At 52.4% G+C, this 25215-nt stretch overlaps 1 protein-coding gene across 3 annotated transcripts in view; it reads left to right on the top strand.

Annotated features, from left to right (window-relative positions):
• Positions 1–25215, top strand: part of numb (NUMB endocytic adaptor protein) — a 70482-nt gene that overhangs the window by 33343 nt on the left and 11924 nt on the right. For 2 of the 3 annotated variants that reach the window (XM_077666764.1, XM_077666763.1), the window contains exons 2-3: positions 21592–21776; positions 24117–24368. In XM_077666764.1, the coding sequence (XP_077522890.1) occupies positions 21594–21776; positions 24117–24368 (435 nt within the window). In that variant the 5' untranslated portion in view covers positions 21592–21593. Of the gene's footprint in view, positions 1–602; positions 1901–21591; positions 21777–24116; positions 24369–25215 lie in introns of those variants that run through there. The other variant, XM_077666762.1, reaches the window with a different exon arrangement.

Below are 25215 nucleotides of genomic sequence, written 5' to 3'. Positions count from 1 at the left end.
CCTTCCCTCGACTCCGAGAAGTTGTTCTCTTTTTTTAATTTTTCTTTTTTTTTCTGTTGGATTTGCCGCGGGCGTCTCGGCGGAGCTCTCTAGCGAGCGAATGTAGGGCGAATAAAACGTCGCTCATTTCGGTCCAGTTGTGTGCGCCCTCGGCTGCCGAGGCCTCCGATTCATGACTTCCAAAGCTCGCTGCGGTGGGAGAACTGCAACACGGCCGCCTCAGTTTCTAGAAGCCCGTGTACGTGCAGTTGTGTGCACTAGTGGCGTTAGTCTTGGCCATCGCTTCGTGCGCCGGTTTCGGCCATTGTCTGGCTCTCTTGTTGTTTGCGGCGGTCTGCTTCTGGGCCAGCTGATCGCCGCCGTCGGCTGTTCGTCACGGCTCGGCCGTCTGCGGTGGTTGTGGCGCCGGTGCGCTCTGCCTGCGGCCGCTGAGATTGAGATCGGCCCCCTCACCCTTGCAAAGACGTTGAGGGTACGGCAGCAGCTACGCTGAAGGCTGCTGCAGCGAGGGAGGGAGGGAGACTGGAGGCGCAGCTTTTTGCATATCTTTTCTCCGCTTCTTCTTTCCTGGTCGGTGCGTGAGAATCTTCAGCGGCGGACGTGAGAGGGCGAACGGCGGCGCCCCACCGCGGCGGGTTGGTCGTTGCTTCACGCGTGTGGTTGCTGCTGCTGCACTGCCCGGCCCGTCGTCTCACCTGCGTCGTCTGCTACTCTGAAAACACTGTGACCGTCTGCTACTGAGAAGACTTGGTTCTTCTGTTTCCACTTTGCTGTCGCCTGCTCCTTGTTACCAGCCAACGGTTGTAGGCCCACTGCGCAGTGTCGTCTGCTCGAGCTGCGGTGGACGTGTGCGCGTGCATGTGCCGTCTGCATAGGCGCCTTCACATTGGACGACGATCGACTGCGGCTCGATCGCGAATCGTTCCAATTTGTGAAAATCGTTTGCCCCGCATCGCCGTCGCGTCGCTTCGTCGCCGCGTTCCAGCGAGCTGTCGGGGTGGGGTGGGGAGACTGCGACGAGCCAGCGAACGTGCATCTGATCGCCGCGTCCGGAGTTGGCGGGATTTCTTTTTTATTTATTTGTTTATTGTGCGCGTGCTGTAGCGCATTCGTTTCGCCCGCCGCTGCGTGTGCCGCCGCCGCCCCGTCTAGCCTCATTCTCACCGGCCTCGCGCAGCCGCCGCTGCGGGTTGCCCGCAGCCGCCCGAGCGACACCGCCTACCTACGTCGAAGCGGCCCCCCGACGACCGCCTCGGTGTTCCCGCTTCGGCTGACGATGCCGACGACGACGGTCAACGAGGCGTGATCGTCGCACGACGCCAATCGGACGACGCTGGACCGGCGCTGCGTTCTGACCGCGGAAGAGAGAGCAGGCGACAGTCACGACGCCCGAAGGATCGTCTGCAGCATTCGACCGTTTAGGCCTAACGACTCCCCACCGCAGTTCGACGAACGGGTCGCCTGTTCGTGGCGGTCGCTCGCCTTGGCGCCCCTGCGCTGTCGGCGGCGTGCCTAGTTTGTGCATCGGTTTCGTGCGTTGTGTTTTGCGTGTCTGCCTCCTCCGAGTGTTTCTTTTTTGCGACACCTACCTTGCTTTCGCGGAATCCTCTTTCCGCACCGCCAACCCCACCGACGTTCACTCAGCGGTCGTGGTGTTAGTAACCTCGTTGGAGTCATGGATTGCGCCCGTTGTTGACAGTCAAGCCTGCCGAGAACTGCGCCGATCCCCACGCGGCGTGAATTCGGTCCAAGTGACCCAATCTGGGTTTGCGTTCTTCGACCATGGGGCAGCCTCACAGCCGTGGAGCGTCCGGCATGGGATACACCAATCAGGGCGGATCGCCGGAACTCAGGCCGCGCCGGCATTCCACGCGTCTCTCGGCTCGGCGGGCCCGTGTCGGTGAGTGTAGTACGCATATTGCACCCCCTCCTTATACAACCGCTGAGTGGGGGGGAAATCTTCGCTCACTCGCTTTCGAAATTCTTCTGGAAGTTCCCGTCTTCGAGCTGAGCAGCAGAGGTCTGATTGCTTCACGCTGTATACACCACGTAGGCCCGATATGCGCATCTCAACAGGAGTGTGATGTAAGCAGCGCGTACGAAAGCGAGTACGTGACGTGACGCTGTCAGGAATATTTCTGACGCAGTTGCTGTTTGGAATGTTTTTTTTTTATATCGTTCATATGTTTCTGTGAACGGAACCTGTACTGGAATCCGCTTCTGGCGCGTCGCTTAGTGTGTACACAGTGGGCCTTTAGAGTGGCGCGGAAGCGAAAGTACTACGCGTGGGACGTGGCCACAGAAACCGGGAAAACTCTGCACATCACAGGTGGCGTGTAGTGAAATGTCGTCCTGGGGTGCAGTCGTGATTCACGCGGTAAATGTGTTTCCTGGCGCTCCGCGTTTCTCTACCACCCGTGCACGCTTGGTGAGCGTGGTTAGAGCGAACGCCGCTTCCTAGTATTTTGCTTAAGACACAAGTTTATAAAGTCGGATTAAGCGTAGCCCTTTTAATAAGCGCGATGTTTGCGGGGCCAGACTGTCAGTGTACTGAGAGGAAGCCCGCAAACTGGTCCCTGTGCAAGATACGCACGCCGTAAATGCGCCACTGGTTCGCACTCAGCTGAATTAAGCGAGTGTTCGCTCTGCGCATGTGCTTGACCACCTTTTGTGAATGCCCCCTGCGGGGTAGTCAACTCGGTTACTGCCCATTCTGCTTGGGCGGTGGAGCCAACTGAGCTCGTTTCAGTGTCTTCTGCAGAACTGTGCACTTGAGGCCATCCTATGCGAGGGCCAAACGCAACAAATATTTTCGCCTTGCATTGTTTCAGTGCACGGTAAGAGAGACGCGTGGCGTCACCTTCCTTAAATCCACTGCAGAGGAACAGGTGCAGCCTTTGTCGAAAGTAAGCCGTCCGGGTGGTTTGCTGATGAGCCGTGCGGTGGAATGGAGAATGCTACTAAGAGATTTTGAGCGCATAATGAGCCCAGAAGCGAACCCCTCGCTACGAAGTCTGCACAAGTCCGAGCAGCGGCAGGAAGCAGCCCGGCCTCTGCACTGTGTGTGAGGGGACAATCGACCCCGCCCCCTCTGCCGCCAGGCGGAAAGGTCACTCGCCTCCTCCAGCGCCGTCAGACAATCGCGTGCCCGGGAGCGGCCCAAGGGCGACGGGGGCCTGTATAATGAATTCGTGAATGAATTTGGAGGCGAACAACATATCTACTTTCGACCCATCGGGTGTAGCAGAGGTGCTCCCTTGCAGCCCAGCAGATACTTATTTTCTACAACGGTCATGCAGACGGGTGCCAGAAGTGTGCTGCATCCTTGTCGGCCGCCGAGACCTGCGTCAACCATCACCTCTCTCTCTCGTCGTTTCCGTCGAGCCCAAGCAGTTCGGCGGCGCTTTTGTCGTCGTCTCCTTTCACGAGGACTTGCCGTCGTCCCCATTCAGCGTATGACGTCAGTGTGTCGAGAGTGGACCAGTACTTCCCGCTCTGCCCAGACACACGCAGATGTCTGCTTTTATAGCGGCTTCCTGCCTCTCGTCGCTGTAACGATTTTCCCCGACGTTCGTGAGAATGAGCCTCGTGTGACGTCAGTGGACGCCACGAAGTATTCTGGCAATGTAATATAAGGTTCCTTGGGGCAATACCCGAGGCCGTGATGGGCATCCACTGGGGCATTGCTTATAGAACTGCCTTTTCGGCGGCGGCTTCCTGAAACAGCGGGGCGGGGGTCAGTGGCCGTGCAACGGCCAGCTGCAACATTTCAAAGTGCGCCTGGAAGCCGAGTCCGCGGCTTGTGCACAAAACAATGTCGGCGCTAACAAAAGAAGGCTTTCACTTAACAAGTCTGTGGCAAGGTGGCCCTCTCAGCGTCCACAGGTGTGGGCTTTCCATTGCGAAGGTTTGATGCCGCGTCGTCTGTTCTCTGCTCTTGGCAGCCTGTTGGTCATTCGGTGCTCTCGCATTCTTGCTGCCTCGAAAGGAGCTCTCTGATGGGTATAGTTGTTAATTAAGGCATATGTTTCACCCCCAGTCACCAGAGGGAAATGAAATTTCTTCCGAAGGTGTGGGCAATCGAACCAAAGTCCTTGCGTGCTGTGAATGCATCCGTTGACCTAAAGTCATTAGAAAGGAAGCACTACAAGCCAGTACGAGTTCATCTCGCCCACTGCCTTCGACCGCGGCAGGTTGATGCAAATACGGTTCTCTCTCTCTCTCTCTCCACTGTTGCCCACTTACAGTATTCAACAAAAAGATGTGATATTTTCAAACATTTTTTGCGCTAATTCAAAATCTCAAGGGCATAAGATTTTCTATTTCTGGGCATATTATGATGCAATGCTGCCCCCTCCTTCCGTGTGAAGTTTTTCGGGGAGTGACTGCCTTCAGTTCGTTTTTCCATTTCTGTCCTTCCATGGGCGCTTAATTCTCACTGCGTTAATTTTCCGTCTGTTCTAAGTTTTTCTTGACTTGCTGTCAGGCTTGCGCGTAAAGTATTGATGCATTGGGTTATTAGACAGTTTTAGCTGTGCGTACGCAAAGCGCTACGGCGCTGCGTGCGTTATGCTGTCCGCTCCGAAGTATAGTTTTAGCTGACCGAGCGGTAGCGTCCCTTAGGGGCACGTAGCGCCATCTAGTGACAAGACGTCAAAGCACATCAACGCTCGGTTGAAGAAAATTTCATCTGTGATTACTGATAACTAGTGCGAGTGCATTGGGAGCCTTTTTGTGTTCCAAGAAGAAAAACTATGCAAACCGAAGAAAATGTAAGAACTGGCTAAAAGCTAGAAAACTGCTTCGCCAGGTGTCGTTGCTACGAGGAAAACACACTGCATTCAGTTAGGCCTAGGAGCTTGAAAGTCGCCAAATTATCTGAAAAACAGGGGCTAGTTATCACTTATACCGCTAGGTGTGGGCAAGAGTAGGCGAAATAAAAGCGAACCGCTACCATTTAAGCGAGCTATTGCGTCGGAGAATCCAGCGGCGACATGTATTTATTCCGAAGCGGGCGAGCAGGGCGCCGCCATCTTGTCAACGTTTGCGTACGCAAGCCACGCAAGCGCCGCAACGCAGTCCGCTGGCTAGCGTACGCACGCAAGACGCAGGGCTTGCGCTTGCGTTCTGCGCAGTACCGTCCCCGCAAACTCCTTGCGTACGCTAAACCGTTGCGTACGCACAGCTAAAACTGTCTATTGTGAAAAGGCATTGTTGAAATTGTTGCCTCGTTTTCTAATAATAGACAGTTTTAGCTGTGCGTACGCAAAGAGTTAGCGTACGCGAGGAGTTTGCGGGGACGGTAGTGCGCATGCGCAGAACGCAAGCGCAAGCCTTGCGTCTTGCGTACGGTAGCCTTGCGTACGGTAGCCAGCGGAGTTTGCGTTGCGGCGCTTGCGTGGCTTGCGTACGCTAACTTTGACAAGATGGCGGCGCCCCGCTCGCCCGCTTCGGAATAAATACATGTCGCCGCTGGATTCTTCTACGCAATAGCTCGCTCAAATGGTAGCGGTTCGCTTTTATTTCGCCTAATCTTGCCCACACGTAGTGGTATAAGCGATAACTAGCCCCTGTTTTTCAGATAATTTGGCGATCTTCAAGCTCCTAGGCCTAACTATATTCAGTGTGTTTTCCACGTAGCAACGACACCTGGCGAAGCAGTTTTCTAACTTTTAGCCAGATCTTGCATTTTCTTCGGTTTGCATAGTTTTTCTTCTTGGAACAAAAAAGGCTCCCAATGCACTCACAGTAGTTATCAGTAATCACGGATGAAATTTTCTTCAACCGAGCGTTGATGTGGTTTGACTTCTTGTCACTAGATGGCGCCACGTGCGCCTGAGGGACGCTACGGCACGGTCAGCTAAAACTATACTTCGGAGCGGACAGCGTAACGCACGCAGCGCCGTAGCTCTTTGGGTACGCAAGCACTTGCGTACGCACAGCTAAAACTGTCTAATAATGAAAACATACAACCGCCGATACCTTCACACAGCGCAGAAAGAAGTTCATCAATAAATTTGCTCTGGGAACAAACTGTCGCCTAATATGGTGATAAACATTGGTTGCTATTGTGTAAAAAGTCTGACGTTGTCATCCCATCCGCCTCGTGCGCAAATTTTAGGGCGCCAGAGAATGTTAAACTCTACAAACTGAAGTGTCTTAAGTTTTTCTTCACTGCTGTATATGCGGCTCAAGAGGGCCACTGCCCTCCGCGGTGGCTCAGTGGTTCGGGCACTCGGCTAATAAGCCGGAGTTCCCGGGTTCGAACACGGCCGCGGCAAACGCCTTTCGGTGGGGGCGAAACGCAAAAGGCGCCCGTGCGATGTGTGTAGTGCACGTTAAAGATCCCCGGGTAAAGATGACACAATTCCGGAGTTCTCCGCTGAGGCACCTCTTTCACTCTTACGTTCCTCCCTTCCCTGGTCCGAAAACGCCAATGACGTCACCGTGGTCTCGCACGACGTCAGCAGTAGACCAAAAGGCAGTAATGGGCATGCCCCGAAATCAACTCCACCCTTCACCCTGTTCTCTTGGCAGTGCTCAACCAGCTGCCAGCACTTCAGCGTTACCTTGGGCCCCTCCCGAAAAAAAAAAATTCCTGGCTATGTGCCTGGTAATCGTAGTCTATGAAGCAAATACACTATAGGCAACGCAGTAGATAGTGATGGTAAGTGATGATGGTGGTAGCTTTGGAATGCTAAAGGATGCTACTAAATAATGATGAGGGTCATTATGAGGATGAAGGTTGAGGACATTTAGGTCAAGTGCCTCTAGGTCACAGGATGCTTTCGCATTCACAGCACGGCCACTTTTGCATGGCATGTTAATTCCCCTGCTGAGGAGCTCAACGAGAGAGAGTGCGTGTGTGAAACAGTTTTCTCATTCGTTAAGTTAAGCCGCTTCCAAAAAATATGGACCCCACGAGACATGAAGCTAGAAGACTGGCTCTCCATAAATATTACGGTGGCCAAAGGGAGGTTCGTAACCTACGTGGACGCGGCCAAGCATGAGGAGAGGAAGGGCCACGTGATAGCCGCTGTAAACCAGGGCGACGAAACAACAACAGCTGCCACTGTCCTCACAAACAACATCGAGGAAGCAGAAGAGGCAGCGTGCAAGTCTCCCTGGCGATAACCAGCACACAATGTAGAGCCATAATGAGTGACTCGAAAAGTGCTGTAAGGAACTTTGCACAAGGAAAAATACACAAAATTGCGCACCAAATCCTCGACAGGACAAAAGATATTCAAATTCGCCAGATTAAATTGATCTGGGTCCCTGCACACTCCTTTCATCCAGGGAATGGAATGGCTCATGAAAAAGCTCGAGGTCTCATTAACCGGGCCATGAGCTCTCGTCCCTGGGAGATAGCTGAGCAGCGCGTGACTACGTGCCAGGAGATTACAAACGATTGCAAAGAACAGAGATTAATATACCCGGCCCCGCATAAATCACCAAATAAACAGAAACAGGCTGTTTGGAGGCAACTTCAAACAGGCACATTCCCTAGCCCACACAGAAGAGCCCTAATGTATACCCGGTAACCCGGTAACTTTAAACCACAGTGCCCCATGTGCGAGGATCCAAAAGGGAACCTTGCACATGTGATGTACGGATGCCCCAGGCTTAGGCCTAGGCCAGAATGGCACATTAGCAACAAAGAACAGTGGGAGACTGCGGTAACCAGCTCGGAACCTGAAGTTCAGAGGCTGGTGGTGGAATGAGATCGCCTGCAGGCACGAAGCCGCGGCCATCTCCTGAAGCCTTGACCCAACTCCGCATCCACGGCGGTGACAACCCAACCTTTTTGGTTCATTAAAGTTTTCAATGAAAAAGAAAATCTCATTCGTTTCCTTTCGTTTTTTCCCTCCTCGCCACTTGTCCGTGAGAGAGAAACTCTCGTGTGCACTTAAGGTGTGGATATGAGCAGCCACGTGCTGCTCTGCGCGCGCGTTAAAGGCAGGCGTGTGTCCGTTCCTCTCCGGCCGAGAGGTTTGTCGTAGGCGCGTTTTATGATGCACACGCGCGCGTGGCGCCCCGCGATTTGCCCATTCGCGAAACGCGCTTAACGACTTGTGAGGCAAATAACACTCGGCACCTATATGGTGAACTAGAAAAAACACACGAGCAGCGTTGGTGTCGGCTAAGTTTGCACCCTGTTTCGTGGCTGTGCTTCGCGCGCAGCTTATCCTCCCTCTCATCGGTGTGACTGCAGCCTCACTCATGAGAGAAGTAGCGGAGGCAGTGGCCCCGCCTGCATGGCTGGCTCCACGCATGCCACTGTGCGTGCGTCTCCGCTATGCTAAATCTCTCTGTCAGCTCCATGCACTGCTTCCGACGGAGTTGGCGCTGACGCCGTACCAAATGCACGCGCACTCAAAACTAAAACAAGTACACGTTCCCGTAAATATTTAAAGGCGCTGCCAACAGTACACTTTCCATAATAATAACAATGGTATAACATCGTTGTCTCGAATTCTTCGTGTCGTTAGCGCGCTCGGCAAACAGTGCGTTTTTTACCGATAGCTACATTACGGTAGCATTTTGAGCCTTCAGCGTGGCGGCGCCGCCACGCTGCCACGTGGTTCGGAGCAGCTGCCGGAGGCGCGGCGCCGTGGTTGATCACGTGGTTCCTCACCTGACCAAGTTCCACTCGGCCAGTTGTAGCTATCGCGTCGCTCCAGGTTTAACCAGAGCTAAACCACCGCCAATTTTTTCTTGTTTTTTGTCTCCCATTAGCGCTACCCCAGGGGGAATGCATGGGAAGCTTGTGTTTTTTTGGTTGCCTCCAGCGCTTAAAACGATAACGTAATCGCCGATTAAATCTCGAGCTTCTGGCCACAGCGTCCGAGGAGCCCGGTGATGACGTCACGGATGGTGGATTTCGAATGTCCGCTGTTCTCGCTCACACCCTATCGTGGGGTGCCTGCAAACAACGCCGGGCTTTGCCTTCGGTGTCGTTGGATTTATTCCTTCAGAGCAAGCGTTTATCATGGCCTGGAAATGCAAGCACCGCTGGCGCAGATGGCGTCAGCGGTGTCATCATGAGCACACCGGTTAAATATATCTGACAAAGGGTTGTGCGGGAGTGCTCTGCACGCAGCTCGTGACCGGACTTGGGAAGCCTTGTTACCGCTCTCGAAGAGTCTTTCCTTAGCACCAAAGTCGTAGGTTGTCACGACGGCCGCTCATAAGGCAGCAAACTTGGCTAGTGTAGTCCCTCACTTGTGCATTGTGCGCGCCGTGTTGAGAGAATTCCGACACGAGAGTACCTTCTAGCTGACACTCGATAGTTGGCGCTTCGTCTGTGTGGGGTACATCTCTTTTCCCTATACGGGCATCTGACAGCAGGGCCTGCTTTGGTAGGGATGGAGGTTGCCGCGCCAGCTCGCGAGCTGGCAGTGTCACCCTGGCGCAAGCGCAGGGATTCGCATCGTCCACGATGTAAAGAGCAGGCCACGACTCCCACCGAAAAGCGAATTCGCGTCTGTTTTCTCGGCCGACTCGAACAGCGCAAACAAGCGCAGCTGCCCAACCCAAGTGGAGTTCGTTTACGACGCAGTTAAGTGCGGCTGTCGCGCCCAGCGACTACCGGCCGAATCTCCGACGCACGCGGATTCCGAACGGCAGTCTGAATGCGACACGCGAAGAAAACATGCCTGCGGAGAAGTCTGCTCCTCAATCGTGGCGGCCGGCGGAGGCGCGTCGCTGGAGCACTTTGTTTGTATACGTGAGGGACAAATTTTGTTGGGAAAAAGTTGCGGATATTTCGCTCTGCAGCGTGGCGAAAAGTGTCGGCGGTCGCTGTGCATTTGGTGTCTCTCCTTGCCGATCGCATGGCGACGCTGTCATCGCTTCTTTTGCCGCTGTTTGTTTCCGGGCCGCCAGAGACGTCCGTGCATCCATGCCTCTCTTCCTGGGGCAACAAGGGCAAAAACAGTGCACGACGAGCCGCGTCAAACACAAGCTGGGGGGTCAGTTGTTCCGCTGCCCTTCTTGTGAAAGCACGGAGAGAGCCGGGGAGTAGGTGGGAGGCTTCGTGCGTGCCGCTCTTTTCTCGTGATGCGATGCTTTCTTTGGCTGCTGCTCTCTGGAGAAAGTTCCGGCCGCCGGTCTGCAGGTCGTTTCGTGGCGGAGCGTGCATCCGTGTGCAGGGTACTTGATCGCGTGGTCCTCCCGACGCGGTGCTGCTGCCTAAACGAGTGTAAGCTAGTGCTCTTAATTGCGCCTACGGATTCCGACATTGTAACTAGCGCTAAAGAAGCTGTAGACTTGCAACTGATGTTTTATTACGGGACGGGAATATTTGTGCACTCGCTCCGCTAGTGCCACCTTTCAGCTGCAGTAGCGTTGGATGACGAGATCAGCTACTCGCAGCCCTCATAAAGCAGAGTCGCAAAAAACAACAATACCTCTGATATGAAGGAAGGCGAGGGACATCTAAAATTGGGGTAGAGGAAAGGATAAACAAGTTCGAAACCGTGGCAGAACCGAAAGGTGCGACGCGATTGTACACTAAAAATCCGGTTTCAAGACACGTGTAAAAGCCAAAAGCAATGCAAGTTGTCCAGTAACTAAAAGTGGGCCGGGTAAAACGTACAGTCTAAATGCAAGGCGCGGTTTTACTCCGACGTAGCGCGTGCGCGGCACGACCGTTTCCGGCGCCGAATGCAGCAGGATGCATTTCGCGTCGGCCGCCGCTGCGCTACTTTGAGAATCCACGACAGAGGGCGTGTGGGACGTTCTGCGCATGCGCTTCTCCTTGCGCAGCCGCGTCGGAGCGGTCGGACTGTAGGCGGGCCGAGTGGACGTGACTAGTCACTGGATAATTCAGTGACTCTAGACGTGACCGAGTCGAGGCCTTAAATACACGGCGTTAAAAAATGACGCGGTGAGAAGCAGGCATATACGCAGTTTAAATAGTCAACATGTGTAAAAAAACGAAAATTACGATTCAAATGAGTTGCAATGGAACATTTCCACAAGGTACACAGTATCGAGCCAAAAGGCGGAATTGAACTGGAAAGTAGAATGAAAGCAGCGAAAGAGGCTTAACACCAGGTGAAATAAAGCCAGAGGAGAAAAAAAAAGAAAACCGAATACCACGTTGTTTACTGCTAAAACCTTCGCACCTACAGGATGGAGTGAGTTATGTACTGCTTAAGACATCTTGTTTCTTTATTTGTAAGCGCACCAGGAGGCGTGCTCACGCACTTTTCACCGGCCTCTTTTATGCAAAGGGCTTCAAGGATTTCCCTCCCTTCTTATGTGCTTGTCCTCTCCAAAGCGACCGTACGTATTCAGGTGTGCGTGCTGGTTTGCAAGGGCACCGCTTACAATGTTCGGCCAGGCGGCCATCTGTAGCAGCGGCCGAAACCTTCACTCGGTGCAGTGAGGCAACGGCCACTTTGTCCCAGACAGCGTCTGCCGCAGGGCAAGGCCCCTCTGGCAGTTGACAGCTTGGACTCGGTGCAGGCACTGCCGTCTTTCTTGCCGTCGTTCGTAGGTGCCGTGAGCACAGCCGGGATGTCGTTCCTTTCCGCACATTTTTAGCCGGTGTGACAAACCGTGCATGTACAGAAATAAGTCCGCCCGCCGTTTGTCTTTTCGCCCTTCTTATGCGCGGCTCTCGGCTATGGAGGCTGCAACATCCATGCATAGCGTAGCCAGACTTTCTCAGCCGTGCCACCTGCTGTCTTGAAACTTGTTGAGAGCACCGTGCATACATTTCCGCACTACGCTCCTTTTTACTAATCTGAAATGGGCCGAATGATAAGGTGAAATTTCTTCTTTTTTTTTTGGAACGTGGCCGATACATCCAGCACAAGAAAGGTTCGCCAGAGCAGAGGCTCAAACCCTTGCATTGCAAACAGCCATCGTGCGTGAACTTTATCCCCACCTCACCTTTGCATTGAACACTGTTTCCCCTGCTGCTTCAGTTGGTCAGATCAGGCGTGATTGGGTAGTCGCCCATGCACGTAAATAAGGGAGACCCCGCGTTCGTGCAGTGCAGTCGGCCAGATGATGCAGTTGGGCGGAATATGCCCTCTTCGTTCTCGAGACAGAGAGGGGCCTGTTGAATGCAGCCTCTCGCAAAATGTGCATTTGGTGAATTAACCGAGCCTCGGTGCCTGCTCTTCCCGAGAGTGCAGCGGCGGAGACGCCCCTCCGTGCCAAGGCTGTGCACGGTGCGGAGACGAAAGAGGCAGCATTGCTCTCTCCGCTTTGCCGAGTCTGCAGTGCATGGCGCCTCTGACCCACCCCCCGGAAATGGTCGTGACTGCAGATCGATGGCGGTACGCGCTACCATGGCCTTCTCTCTGTGTATTATGTGTTCTCTTTCCCTCTTTGTGTGACGGCAGGGGAAGCAGGAACTGCGAAACGGAGGCTCGCGTTCTTCGCAGATTGCCGGCAAAATGGAACCGACCGTCCTCGATGTTTCACGATGCACAGGAAGCGTTTTGCCCTCGGGAGGAAACGTTCTCAGAGGAAAAGCAAGCCTTTCTCTCTGCCGGACATTGCGTTCGCGGTGTGTGCAGAAATAAAGTATGAGTGACAACCAGGCTGAAGTTGGCCGAGGCGAGGTGAGCCATGAAGAAGCTCTCGGGTTGTGATCGAAACTTGCGAGGCCCGCCCCTGCAGGAGAGGTATGGCATCCCCGAGGTTGCCCTCATTGTGGATCGGCGCAGAATATGTGCCGCTCTTGGTGGGTTGGTTCGCATCGGCCTAAGTTGAGGGAAGCCTCGAAAAAATGAGGCGCTTTTGAGGAAAGGAAATGGCGCAGTCACCGTCTCGGCCTCAACCGCGCCCTGAGGTATATAAGGGATAAAGGAGGGGAGAAAGAGAGTGGGGGGCTTCGGAATAATTCCGACCACCTGGGGGTCTTGGTAACGTGCAACTGAAACCGCACAGCACACGGGCGCCTTTTGCCTATCGCCTCCATCGAAACGCGGCCACCGCGGTCGGATTCGAACCCGGTGCTCACTAGTCGAGTCGGGTCCTCGAAGCAGCGTGTGTATTGAAAGACGTCACCGTCTTGCAAATATTCCCCCGTACGTACCTTAATTGTGTCCCTTCCCAGTGAGAGCTGAGGTTGACCCGGTCATTCTTCGTGTCTAGCGGGCAGTGCCTTGCTGGCCGTGCCTCCTCAAGCTGTCGACGACGACGCTTTGAGCAGGCATGGGACAAAAGCCACGCGACGCGTACTCGTCGCCGTGCGTCCGCCTCGCCGGCAGAACGTGTGCATGAGGCGGTGCTCAAACTACATTGCGTCAGGGCGAAGTTTGTCACGTGAATTTGGACTTCCGGGCCGTTATTGTCGCTTCGTGCTGGAGGGATGTGACCTTTCCCGTATTCTCGGAAGCGTTTCTTTTTCACGAACCAAACGCGGCAAACAATGCATAGCGCCGCGAACTTCAATACAGTGATCGCGAAAAAAAGTTCTTACAAAAGGAAGTCCTGGAAGGAAGGACTGCGTGAGAACTTCTTGTGTACAGAATAATTACGGGGGGAAAATAGCGCTAAAATTGCGGGGGACACTTGAGCTCCGCCCCGAGGGTGTGACGCGATAGCGTTAGTGGCGCAAAGCCCGCACATGCGGAAGAACTCTAGCTTGGGCTATAGCTGGTTCACGATTCACAAAGAAGCACACACGACGTATATGCGGAAATGATCTATGTCGACTTTACATTCATACCGGGAGTCTCCATACCATTCCTGCTGTAGTGCTGCAGCGATTAAGGCCGGGATACATGCTACGTTTTCTTTTTTCGACGAAGTTCGTGCGGTCCGGCTGGAGGAACATGGAGCGAAGGAAGGGGCGTATCCCTCGACGCGAAAGCAAAGCGATCGAAGAGTGCGAGGAGGTCCTCGAGAGCAGCAATGACGACATTGCTCACTTCGACGCAGCACTGTACGAATCTTAGCACGCGTGCATGCGTATCTATGCAAGGATTTGCCTTCTGTGAGGTCGCGGGGTATGCCTGCTCAGCCGCGGATACCTGCAGGGTCTCGGACGGCAGGCTCTGCTAGTTTCGGACAGCTTCCGTGACCTGGCCGTTCTTGCCGAAGCACGCACGCAGTCATCCCTGGCGGCTGGACCAGCATGCTGCAGCCGTCCGAGTGTGCCCATCAACGGACAGTTAATGAATACCTCTACTGTGAGTGGGGCCAACAGGACGGCGCCACTTCAGCTCGCCTACTCTTGTGCTCTTAATGCGGTCTCTGTCCCCGGAGATTGTTGTTAAGGCTTTAAAGCTGCACGCATCTCGAGTGTAATGGAGGCAGTGTCAAGATTCCACTTGCGAGGGTGTTAAGGAGCTGACTCCGACAGCTGTAGCGATGAAAGAAACTCTGTACCTAACTAGGCGCCACTTGTATATAGCGACATAGTGTGGCTCAATTATGTGGTTCCCCCAGAATGTAGCTTGAAAAGTAACCTGAAAAAGTGGCTTTCGTGTAGGGGAGCTGCACCCGATCAAAATAGCGGAAAAGTACGATCGAGGGGTGGGGGGGGGGGGGGGGGAGGGTGCGCAGCGTTGAAAGGGAGGGATGCTTTGCGTTCGTCTCTCGGATGGGCGCGGTCGGTTTAACTGCGAGCGCCGAGAAAATTGCACATGTTTCTCTTTCTACAAGGATGCCTTACGGAAGCATGTTCTTGCTGCACCTTATCACTCCACGGCACCTCAACTGGGACCAGTCGCCCATAGCACATCTCGAGTACGTGGAGGTTCTCGTTGTAAGAAGGTGGTGAAAAGATTTTATTTTTAGGAAGGGTGACTAGGAGACCGGTCCTCAGTCCAGGATAGCTCCAGCTACCCTGCTGACAAGTTGCTGCTGCTGGTCATAGCATGCAGCTGGCGAAGAGAGCGGAGGCGAGCGCAACGACGAGGGAATCGGTGTGACGTCATACCAGGCGGCGGCGGGCGGCAGCGAGGCCACTGATCCAATACCACCTAGACTAGCTGGTATTGACTGATCTCCACTAGAGGGCTGGATGCCGCATCGGGCGCCCGAAAGTGAAGCCACCGGAAGTTGGGCAGCATGTCCCGGAAGTCAGCCTTTGGCAGTGCACGAAATGGGACCTCAGCACGGTTTTTCTGTTTTCGTTTTCCACTTAGCACCTTGTCTTTTCGACGCTCTCGTCTTTTTTCATGACAATGCCTACTTGTTGCGCCGTCAACTGCATGAGGAGAGCAGCAAAGTCCTCGGGAAAGACGTTTCAAAAATACGGGTCCATTGCATCGCTATGGCACGGCACTAGCAGACGACAGAACGTCGCTACACAGTACGGAGCGTCGTCTGCTCAGCTCTGTGTCGTCCCGTTGCGCTAGCGTCGCCAGCTCTGCGCTGCGTTGTGATGCACGTCGTCGCGCTCTAAGGCCAAGTTATACCGTCAATGGGGGATATACATTTAAGAAAGAATAGGTGCAAACCTTCATTAGGCAGCGGACTTTGCAGCGACCATTTTACCGAATTATGTTTAGACCGAACCGGAGCGAGGGCGAGGCCGCAATCTGGTGAGGTGCCGTCGGTGTTCTGCTGGTTCACATTAACGCGTCCAAAAGGTATATGGTGCTGCTGTTTCGACGGAGCGTATCAAGTACTGTTTCGTATTGTAGAAAATTATGCCTGAATGGGCTTTTATTCGGGATGTTCGGTGCAGTTGACTTCTAACAGCGCTTGTCACGTGCGCTGCTGCATTCGTCTTTCTCGCCTGTCGTTTCTCTCGTGCTGTGTAGATGAAACGTGGCTGTGCTATCGAGTTAGATTGAAAGCACGTATAGAAGGTTAATGGTACACTAACGCGATAAACATCACCTGTCATCGATGAAGAGAGACATCGTCCGCTACCAACCCGAAATTGAAACAGCGGCAGCTGTATAACGAGTGGCTCTTCTAGTATCAGGATTTCCGCGCCATTGCCTTTTCTTTGCAACACGAAAATTTATTTTTAAGATCACCTAGACTCATCGTCATTCCACTACTTCCCCTAATTACGCTCGGAAGACAAGAACCAGATCAGAAAATAGTGTTTAATGCACGTACCCCCTTGCCGTGGCATGGTGAGACCTGCATGTCTGTTTTCTTGGGTTTCTCTGAAATTACAGGGTTCCCCGAACAATGCACACATTTCTCGCGTTTGTCTTGCTTATTCTTTTGATATTGCAGTAGACGTTACACGAAAACAACGCGAAAAACTGAGAACGGAAGGGCGAAAGAGGCGACTTTTTGCATTGAAATACACAGCAGATACCGAACTTCCGGGACATGCAACTGAACTTCCGGTGGCTCCACTTGCGTCTACTTCAGAAAGCGGAAATGCAGCATCCAGCCACCTAGTGGAGATCAGTGGGCGAGGCGCGCGGTGTGACGTCATGCCAGATGGCGCGGCGAGTGCGCGGCGTCTAGGATGCCTCGATGCGAGTCTAGGTGGTATTGCTCGATGCGAGCGCCGGGTGGAGATAACTTAAGCGACCCCGCCATATTGAATCACAACTGGCCTCTCGCATGTACCGCGAAATGCTCGACTGGTAGCCCAGTGTAGCTCTCGCTGCAAAAGGCCATTCAAGTTAAAGCACTTTGAAGCGCGCCGAGAGCATGAACGGCGCTGTTACAAGCGCTAGAGCCGCTGATCCCGTGTGATTCAATATGGCGGCGCCGCTGAAGTTGTCTCCACCCGGGCGGCGATGGCATTGAGTGACCCTAGCGGCGTCCGCCCAGCTGCGGCGGTTGCTGGGCAACGGCTCAAGGTCTGTCTCTGTGCCTCCTCGGAGCACCGCCACAGCGAAATCACAAGTTCGTGGCCAATGTAGCTTACACTACAAAAATCCAGGCCTCTGTGTGGTGCTTAGAACGTAGCTTCCAAAGCACTGCTCCTCGCGAGTCTTTCCGGCGACACACGGCGGTCGCTGCCGTCCATGCATGCTTGCTTGCGCATAGGGTGCAGCGCGAAGCTTGCTGCACCTTGCACCATCGTTGGGCGTCACATTTCAGGGCATGCGTTTTTGACGGCCGCAATCTGGCAAAAGGGTTCGGCGGCATTCCATTCGCTTATTTTATTTGTTTGTGGTTGGCGGGTGTCACCACGGAGGCTTGGAGGCGCTCGTCTCGATCCTCCGGGGCAGAGATGATTACAGCGCCTCCTTGTATCGTAATTAGGTGCAGTGGCGTTGCCGTCTTGACGGTAGCCCTGGTTCGTAATAAGCGAGCGTTCTTCATAACTGCTCGACCGTTTGGCTGCTTGCTCATTGACAGGCGTGTGTAGTGGTACGCACATATGCATAGGCACCCTGCAGATGTAACTCCGGCGCCGACGCGGGCGCCTCTAGCGGCGGCCCGAGCGTCCCTTGGGGGCCGCAGCGAGCAAGCGCGCCGACCGACTAGGAGTAGCATCGCCGCCGCTGTTTCGTCGGGAAGCCTTGCTTTTTGCGCTTGCGATTACATGGGTCCGCGTCCCAACAACAAAAATTGCTGTGTAGTAGGGTGTAACAGCAAGTACAGCAACTCACCAGGCGTCAAGTTTTTCTCCTTCCCATCGAGACCCTGGGAGAGAGAACGGCGCCAGCGTGGGATACAGCTAGTTCGTCGTCAGAAGTAAGATTCCGGCTCTTATTAATCTCACTGACAATATACTCAAGAAATCGGCGCTCAGAGGTGTTTTTATATATCGGTTTGAAACAACTGCATAAAGAAAGAAGCTCAGGTTGCTATCGTCGTGTCGTGAACGAGCTACATTTGTACTGTTGAATGTAGAGAGCAACGGCCGCCGTGTGCTTACATTTTCCCACCACGCCAGCGCGGCAGTCACAGCTAGCTCTGCGGATTCTTCGGCTTCCGTCGATCTAAAGCACCAGTACAGCGATAAAAAATTGTAAGTCGGCATCTGGAATCTCACATTTGTTTAGAGCACTTGTACACTGCTTTCGAAGAAACTAAACTTACCTCAAGCGTCACGCGTTTTGTCGCTGCGTTTATTCTTGTCTGCGGTATGCATTTTCCCACGATTTCGGAGCCAGCAGCAAGCACAGCTTCACTGACGTCATAGACGTGGCCCGCTTGCAGTAGTAGTTGACCCTTTTTTAGGTTTGCACCACGAAAAAAAGCGTCAACGTCTTGAAGTTCAAGGAAACCCGTCGATAAAACAAGGGGCACGCCGTTTACCGCCATACCGCTGCACCGCGTGAGGCGCGTCGTCTGCTGCAGCTATCCCCCGGCGAACGCAAAAGCGGCTACGCGGTGGCGCTTCACGACAACCGAAGGTGGTGGCGCCTGGCGGATGCAGGGTGCCTATAGAATTCACCGCCGTGGCTCACCCAGAGCGACGTCCGTCCGATCGCGTCGTGTCGCACCCCGCCCACCGGTCCTCGCCACTGTGCGAGTGCACGTTGAATATCCCCGGGTGGTGGTTGAGAGCGTTCCTCTTTCCCAGAGCTCCCTCCTTTATCCTCTCGCGGCGCGATTTGGTGGACGTCGCTCTCTTGAAAAACGGGGAGACGCACATACGACAGGATCAATACCGTCTGGGCCAAACTTGTTGCGCAGTATTTCGCTCTCCGACTGGGCAGGAGAGAGGGAAGAAACACTTCATTCGCTATGCAAGAAGTCCCCAGGAGCTTAGTCCAGGGGCCTCGGCAGTCAAGCGAGCCAGATCAGCCCGCACTGGTCTTCCACCTTTGTGCTTGACAACGCAACCTCTATTTCTTGGGGGTCGTCCGTCTTTGGCTCAGTGGTTGTTATGGCGCTCGGCTGCTGACCCGAAAGACGCGGGTTCGATCCCGGTTCGATGGAGGCGAAATTCTAGAGACGCGTGTACTGTGCGATGATATGTCAGTGCACGCTAAAGAACCCCGGGTGGTCTCCAAAACGACGTCCCTCATGGCCTGAGTCGCTTTGGTTCCCCCATCAACCATAATCTTTGGCATTGCTCTGGTTTGTCGGCAGGCCCACGGGATGTGGCATAGTGTTGCAGATTCGTTGCATTCCGGCCGTTCCCCGTTGTATCGCGTGTACTGTGAACCGAAGTACGTGTAGGTTCGGGCTCGGCGCCGGGAGTAATCGCGTTTTCGAATTTCTAAAAACTGGTCGTTGGGAACCTACAGGCAGTAGTCAAAAAGGTATTACAATTTGGGTAATCACTTTGCTCGTTAACATGGTTTGCACCTTTTCTGGCGTCCGCCAACGCTGGCGTTACTATGCCGAAAAAAACATGTTACCGCAAAAAAAAGTATCTTTAAAAACTAGCTGCGGGCTTTCCTGAACAGCCTGGTATTGCTCAATCCCTCCTATCGTCCCCTATCATCTCCCTAGCTGTACCTTTTTACCCCGAAGACATATATGAAGAGCCGGCTGCGGCCAGCACCTTCTTTACTTGATGTTTAAATTTTATTATAAACCACTGTTATTATGGCCATTTTGGCGCGATCTGTGCGTTGGTCTCTCCATCCGGTGGCGGTGAGCCGCTTCGGGGTTGTAAGGAGGGGGTGCGTGTTTTCAGTGGCTGATCCGCAGATGGACGGGAGTATTGAAAGACAAAATCAAGAAAGCGCATCACTTGTCGGGTTTCAAAGGAGATGCTCATACAGTCTGTCTAAGCATCTCGCCAGCTGATAGTAACACTGAAGTAGGTTTTTGTTCAGTGTGGGCTTTCGGCGTGCAGAGCGAAGACCTGCGTACGAGCAGTGTCGTGCTTTCCGCTCTTTGTCCGAGTCCCCGGGACGTCCTCAAACAGACGCCAGCCACTTGCGGTACTACGCGCGTTTCGTTGATTGCCCGAAGGCGCGCGTAGCCGCACCGGCCGGTCTGCCCCGACTGCGTTGTTACCTCAGCCAGCTGGCTTGCTCAGCAGAAATCCTGAGAGAAAACGACGGTAGTTTTATCGCCTTGACGTCGTTCCAATGTCCTCCCTTATCGCGTTCTGTCCGTGCCGCTCCTCGAAGGTCGCCGAGAAAAACGGGTGCGAAGAAAGATGCCATGCATGGTTTTCACCCCCCCCCCCCTATTTTTTTTTTTTTCGGAAACCGCGCTCGCTGCGTACGGTGACGTCTAAAAGCTGCCCGTCCGACAGCATGCGCCGTTAATTCCTTTCGTTTAACTCGCCCCTTTTATCGTTTCCTCGAGAAGGCGATTGGCGCGCCTAATGAGGCAGCGATCGACGGTTGTTGCACCGGTTGTACCTACCTCGCCGTTGTCCGCTTTCGTTGCCTCCGCGGGTGAGCCAGAAATGCGTGGCAGCAATGAAAGCTGGGTGGAGGCACCTCGAAAGCGATTAATTTCGGCCTGTCTGCGCCCTATACGCCGGTTACACCGAATGGCGCGGCGCGTGCGCCCTGTTGTATCGACGACAGCCGCCTTTCATTTTTTGTTCATTCCGCGCTTCGGCTGGAGTCTTCGTTGCTTGTCGATCTGGGGGTGCCTACGTGTCTAGTTGTTTTTTTTCTTTCAGTTTTTCGTAGGCTGTGCTTACTTCCAAATTCGCGCGGTGTGCTCGTCCGTGGCGCGTGGTAGGCGCACTCGCGATCATTGTCCGGGCCAGCAATACGTTGGCTTCGAGCTATACCTGTTGCCCTTGGCAGCGGCTGGAACAGTTCTGCCGCCCTGGCAAGCGCTATTGAGTTTCATTAACTGCAGTCGCGGGGCGCGGGTAATTGACGCTGTCTCGCAATTCTCGTGGTCTAGGTCGTTCGCGGCCTGCTATTAAAGGGCGCCTGTCGTGGCACCGCACTGTGAAGCTAGTTAGTGTCGTTCTCGGGCGAATACCAAATGTTTACCATCGCCCCAGATGCAGGAAAGCCAAAAGTTGTCTTTGGCGGCCTTGGCAGTGCCATCGTAACATAGAGCAGCTGGCATTGTATGGCAAGCCATGCATTATTGCTGGGACAGAATAGCTTTTGTGCCAGGTTTAGAGCATGCCAGAACTGCTGTGTCACACTACAAAGTATTGTTGTCGCGTGTCGCTTGACGCATATATTTGCTGTTCTCTGTCACTCAGGCTAGGCTGGCAAAGTTGTAGGCATTGCCATGAAGACTGGATTCCAAATGGGAATACCCTTTGCATGTCGCAGGAAATATATTTAGTGGGAACATGCAATATTGTTTTTTATTTTGATCTTGATTTCAGCTTGCATCTCTCAGTGCAAACTTGGTGGGCTGCAAAGTTGAATCTTTGTTATTACTCATAAAGTGTAAAGTAGTAAATGCAGAGTGCATACCGAAGCTTTACTGCTTTCGACTTCTGCCAGTAGGTCATGCACGAAATTTCTTCTTTTGGAATATTGCATTTGTCACCAGAACAGGTCAGAGTGACGTGAACTGTGTGTGTTCATTGGGCTTTCGAAGGTCACATGTTAGCTAAAGCATGATGTCTCCAATACTGAACAGCTTTGAAATTCAAAGCAAAGTTTGTGGGCACTGCTTCTCGTCATTCTTACTTTTGTATGGTCTGTGTTTGCAGAGTTTCTTGCTCAAGTACGAGTAACCAACCTGGTCATTTGCATCGCACCTAAGGATCAATTAAGCATATTGTTCCAGGTAGTGAAGTGTCGCAAGCAATTGGGCATGGCAGTGCTTTAATGGGTTTTGCGCAACTTGCAGGCATGGACCGTTTACGACGAAGCCTGCGAGACAGTCTGCGACGTGGCGCACGGCGGGAACACGTGCCGGAGTGCAGCAAGCCACACCAGTGGCAGGCAGACGAGGCGGCTGTCCGGGCGGGGACCTGCACCTTCCCGGTCAAATACCTCGGCTGTGTCGAAGTGTTCGAGTCCCGCGGCATGCAGGTGAATACTGCCTTAGCCTTCATACTTTCTCATGCAGTGCAACTCATACCTGCTCCACACTTGCTCATTAGATAGCATTAATTTCCGCGTGCTTTCACATCTTGTGCCATCCTCAGAGTTTGCAGCGAACTCACTTCCCCAAGAAATACTGACATACTCCTGTCCTTACTACCAGTAGTAAAATAATGTGATTAAACATACTATCAAGTTGCAGGGCATCTATGAAGCAACAGATTATTCATTCGTGACGTCAAGACAGGTGAAGGACAAATTTCATTTGGGTCTGCATTCACACACCTTGCTTACAACAGGTGCCATTTTTGCTTCTGTTCTTACGTTTACCTTGGAGGAAAGGGAAAGAATGCTGATTTTTCATGGATGATATTATGGTACTTAAGAAGGCCTTGCTAGTAAGCTGGTAGGCTAACTTGTCCTGGATATCATTCTACAAGAGTGCCAAAGGCCATTTATCAGGTGCCATTGATCATTCTAAATAAAAACAAATATTTTTTTCCCTGCCTAAATAGTGTATCCAGGCCTCAAGAAAGCCAGTTTGCAGTTTTGCTGCGGAACACACTACTGGCAAAAATTTTCACATGCATGTACAAAATTTCTTGAAAAATGCCAAAGTGTAATATGAAAATGCAAGCATTTTTGAAGCTAGCAGTGTAAGGATCATGGAATCCTTTTCTTTTGTAAAAATGCATGGTGCTAGAATTCAGAGAAAAAAAATTCGCATTAATTGTGGTGGCGGAATCTGTCTGCAAGAAAATGGCGGAAGACATGGTAACACGCTCACGGTTTTCGCAAATATTACTTGCTGCTTTTGCTACGTAGCATAAAAAGGCACCCTATTTGCAGCGTGAATGATGCTAAATTCGTCTGAAATCAGGAAATCAGTGCTAGGTAGATCACACTAGGTAGAAAAATCTGCAAGTTCATAATGTGCACAGTTGTGAACAAAGCGCCTTAAAGGGTTAATTATTATGGCATATATGAGGGCACTCAGTAGTGATGTGTTGTAGCGGCTCTGAAAATACAGGCATTCATGAGCTGAGCCCTTCCTGACCCCTGGGACTACGTGGCTTATTGGCCGCGGTAGCTGCCTGACGTCTGAAAGAATCTAACCAATAGCCACCTCTCAACTTGTATACACAATGCGAGCGACACAGGAGGGTGCAAGCATGAAAAAGTCGCTGGGAAGGGCTCGCCAACTTTAGTGCATGGCTTAGGGCCCTCTGCTGCGTGTAGAAGTGCATTATTTATCTCTTTATCTCAGATTTTCATGACAACACAGTGCAGTGATTGAGCGAGTTGATGTGTTCCTCTCGGAAGGTGTTTCAGAGCCCCTTTAATGGCATTTGTGCCAGCTCTGGGCCACAGGCATTGTGCTTGCACAGCGGTTCAAGTTTAGTCCATGATGGTGAATATTTAGAAATTATTTTTTCTGACAACCTGTCCTTCTCATGTTTGTGCCGCTCTGAGGTCAGCTGTGGCATTCCACTGCTGGCTTTGGCAATGAATGAGGCAATGATATTGTGAGTGGGAAGTGCATTGATTCACTTCGTTCGCATTATCTGTTCAGTTGTTCAGGGGCCTAGTTTTGCACTGACTCTGTCTTCAGCACTAGCATAAGAAGTTGTCGTCTAGTTCTGTCAAGGTTTGTTCATGCCTGTCAAGTGAGATTGTGGTAGGTATGTTTTGATTTTCCAGTGCGAGGTACTGCAAGTTACCAGATGAAATTAACTTATAAATTTGATGTGGACCTCATTCTTTAGTACAGACTATGGATGGTTATGTCATTACACATATGATGGATTTAGGCACCCCTGCATCATATAGTCAAATGCACTGACTTGCAGGTGAGCAGGTAATTGTGCTGTGAATTTTGCATCCCTGTGCCTGCTTTAATTCATGAGCTCATCTTTATGTATCAGATTTGTGGTCAGATTGATTTTCTAAGTGCCAACCAATTTTTTCACGTCACTTCTAAGTTAGTGCAAGATTTATTTCCATTTCTTCTTTCTTTTTACATTTTTTTTTTGTCCACTGGGAGTTAAAATATGGAATAATTGAGATGGTCGCTTTACCTATTACCAGCTGGTGGTTCGTGAGGTGGATTGTGGGATTTGGCATCCAAAAATGACACATGATCAGATAACCACCCAGGGTTTCTTAACGAGCGCTGACAACGCACAGCACACCAATGTTCTTGTATTTCACCTCCATCGAAATGCGGCTGCCACGCCCGAGATTCAATCTAGCTGAACATCAAAGCCTGCTGTGGTGGGTGCAATACTCACACATGACTGCATTCTGCTGCCTGCTCCCCCAACACAGGTGTGTGAGGAGGCCCTGAAGGTGCTGCGCAACAGCCGCCGGCGAATGGTGCGCGGCACACTGCACGTGACTGGCGACGGCCTTCGCGTGGTGGACGAGACGGGCACGCGGGGCCTGCTGGTCGACCAGACCATCGAAAAGGTGTCCTTCTGTGCCCCCGACCGAAACCATGACCGCGGATTCTCCTACATCTGCCGCGATGGCACCACGCGCCGGTGGATGTGCCATGGCTTCCTGGCCCTGAAGGACTCGGTCAGTGACACCTCCACTCGCTTGCTTTGCAGAGGCAGCAGTCCCACAAATCTTAGTGCCACCCTCATTAAGCACACACCAAAGTTGGAAGGAATTTTTATGTTTGTTTAGTAGCTGAAGCCGTGGTATAACAGGCTTCAAAGGGAAAATTTGGTGTTGGACAGTGCTTGTATGGAACCCCATTGAAAGAAGCTGTTGCAGACACAGCTGGACCGCTAAAGAATGATAAAAAGAAAAGAAAATTTTGGTTGACGCTTAAATAAAAAAACAGGGTGGGCTCCTAAGTTGAGTTGCAATCAGCATGCACTTTGCATATTGTCGCATTGTTGTGGCAGGCATGAGAGTAGAAACCAGGTGATCAGACTGCCGTACAGCTGAAACTGTTTATTGGTCGGCCCTGTGCTCACAAACTGATACCAACTGGCAGCGGCACTAGCAGAAAGTGCACTCAGCTGTCGACAAAGATCAGAATGGCTGTTGCTCAACTCCTACAGCAGTTTTGAGCACCAGAGAAATTGGGTTGCCTTTCGCACGACAAATCAATTAAAATGATAAGGACGTGTTTTGGGAGCTTTGAACAGCGAAGATAAAAAACATTGCAAACATTTTTGGCAGCATACTTCAGAACTTCCTGGGCAGATTTTTCTTACTTCCATCAAGCAACAGGCACATATTGTCCACCCTAAAAGGCAGTGCCTTTTGGTAGACAGTGCGTCTTTCAAGAGATGGGTGTTAATGCTGCTGCCAGCCAAGCCACTGCCTGATTTCCTCTACATTTCACACGGGAGTGGAATTTGGCTGACGGTTTTTATTCGGTATGATGTCTGGGAGCCCCACTTGCCTCCTT

Source organism: Amblyomma americanum, chromosome 5 (genome assembly GCF_052857255.1).
Source record: "Amblyomma americanum isolate KBUSLIRL-KWMA chromosome 5, ASM5285725v1, whole genome shotgun sequence".
In the NCBI taxonomy this organism is placed as follows: Eukaryota; Metazoa; Arthropoda; class Arachnida; order Ixodida; family Ixodidae; genus Amblyomma; species Amblyomma americanum.
This window is presented reverse-complemented; position numbering and strand designations above follow the sequence as displayed.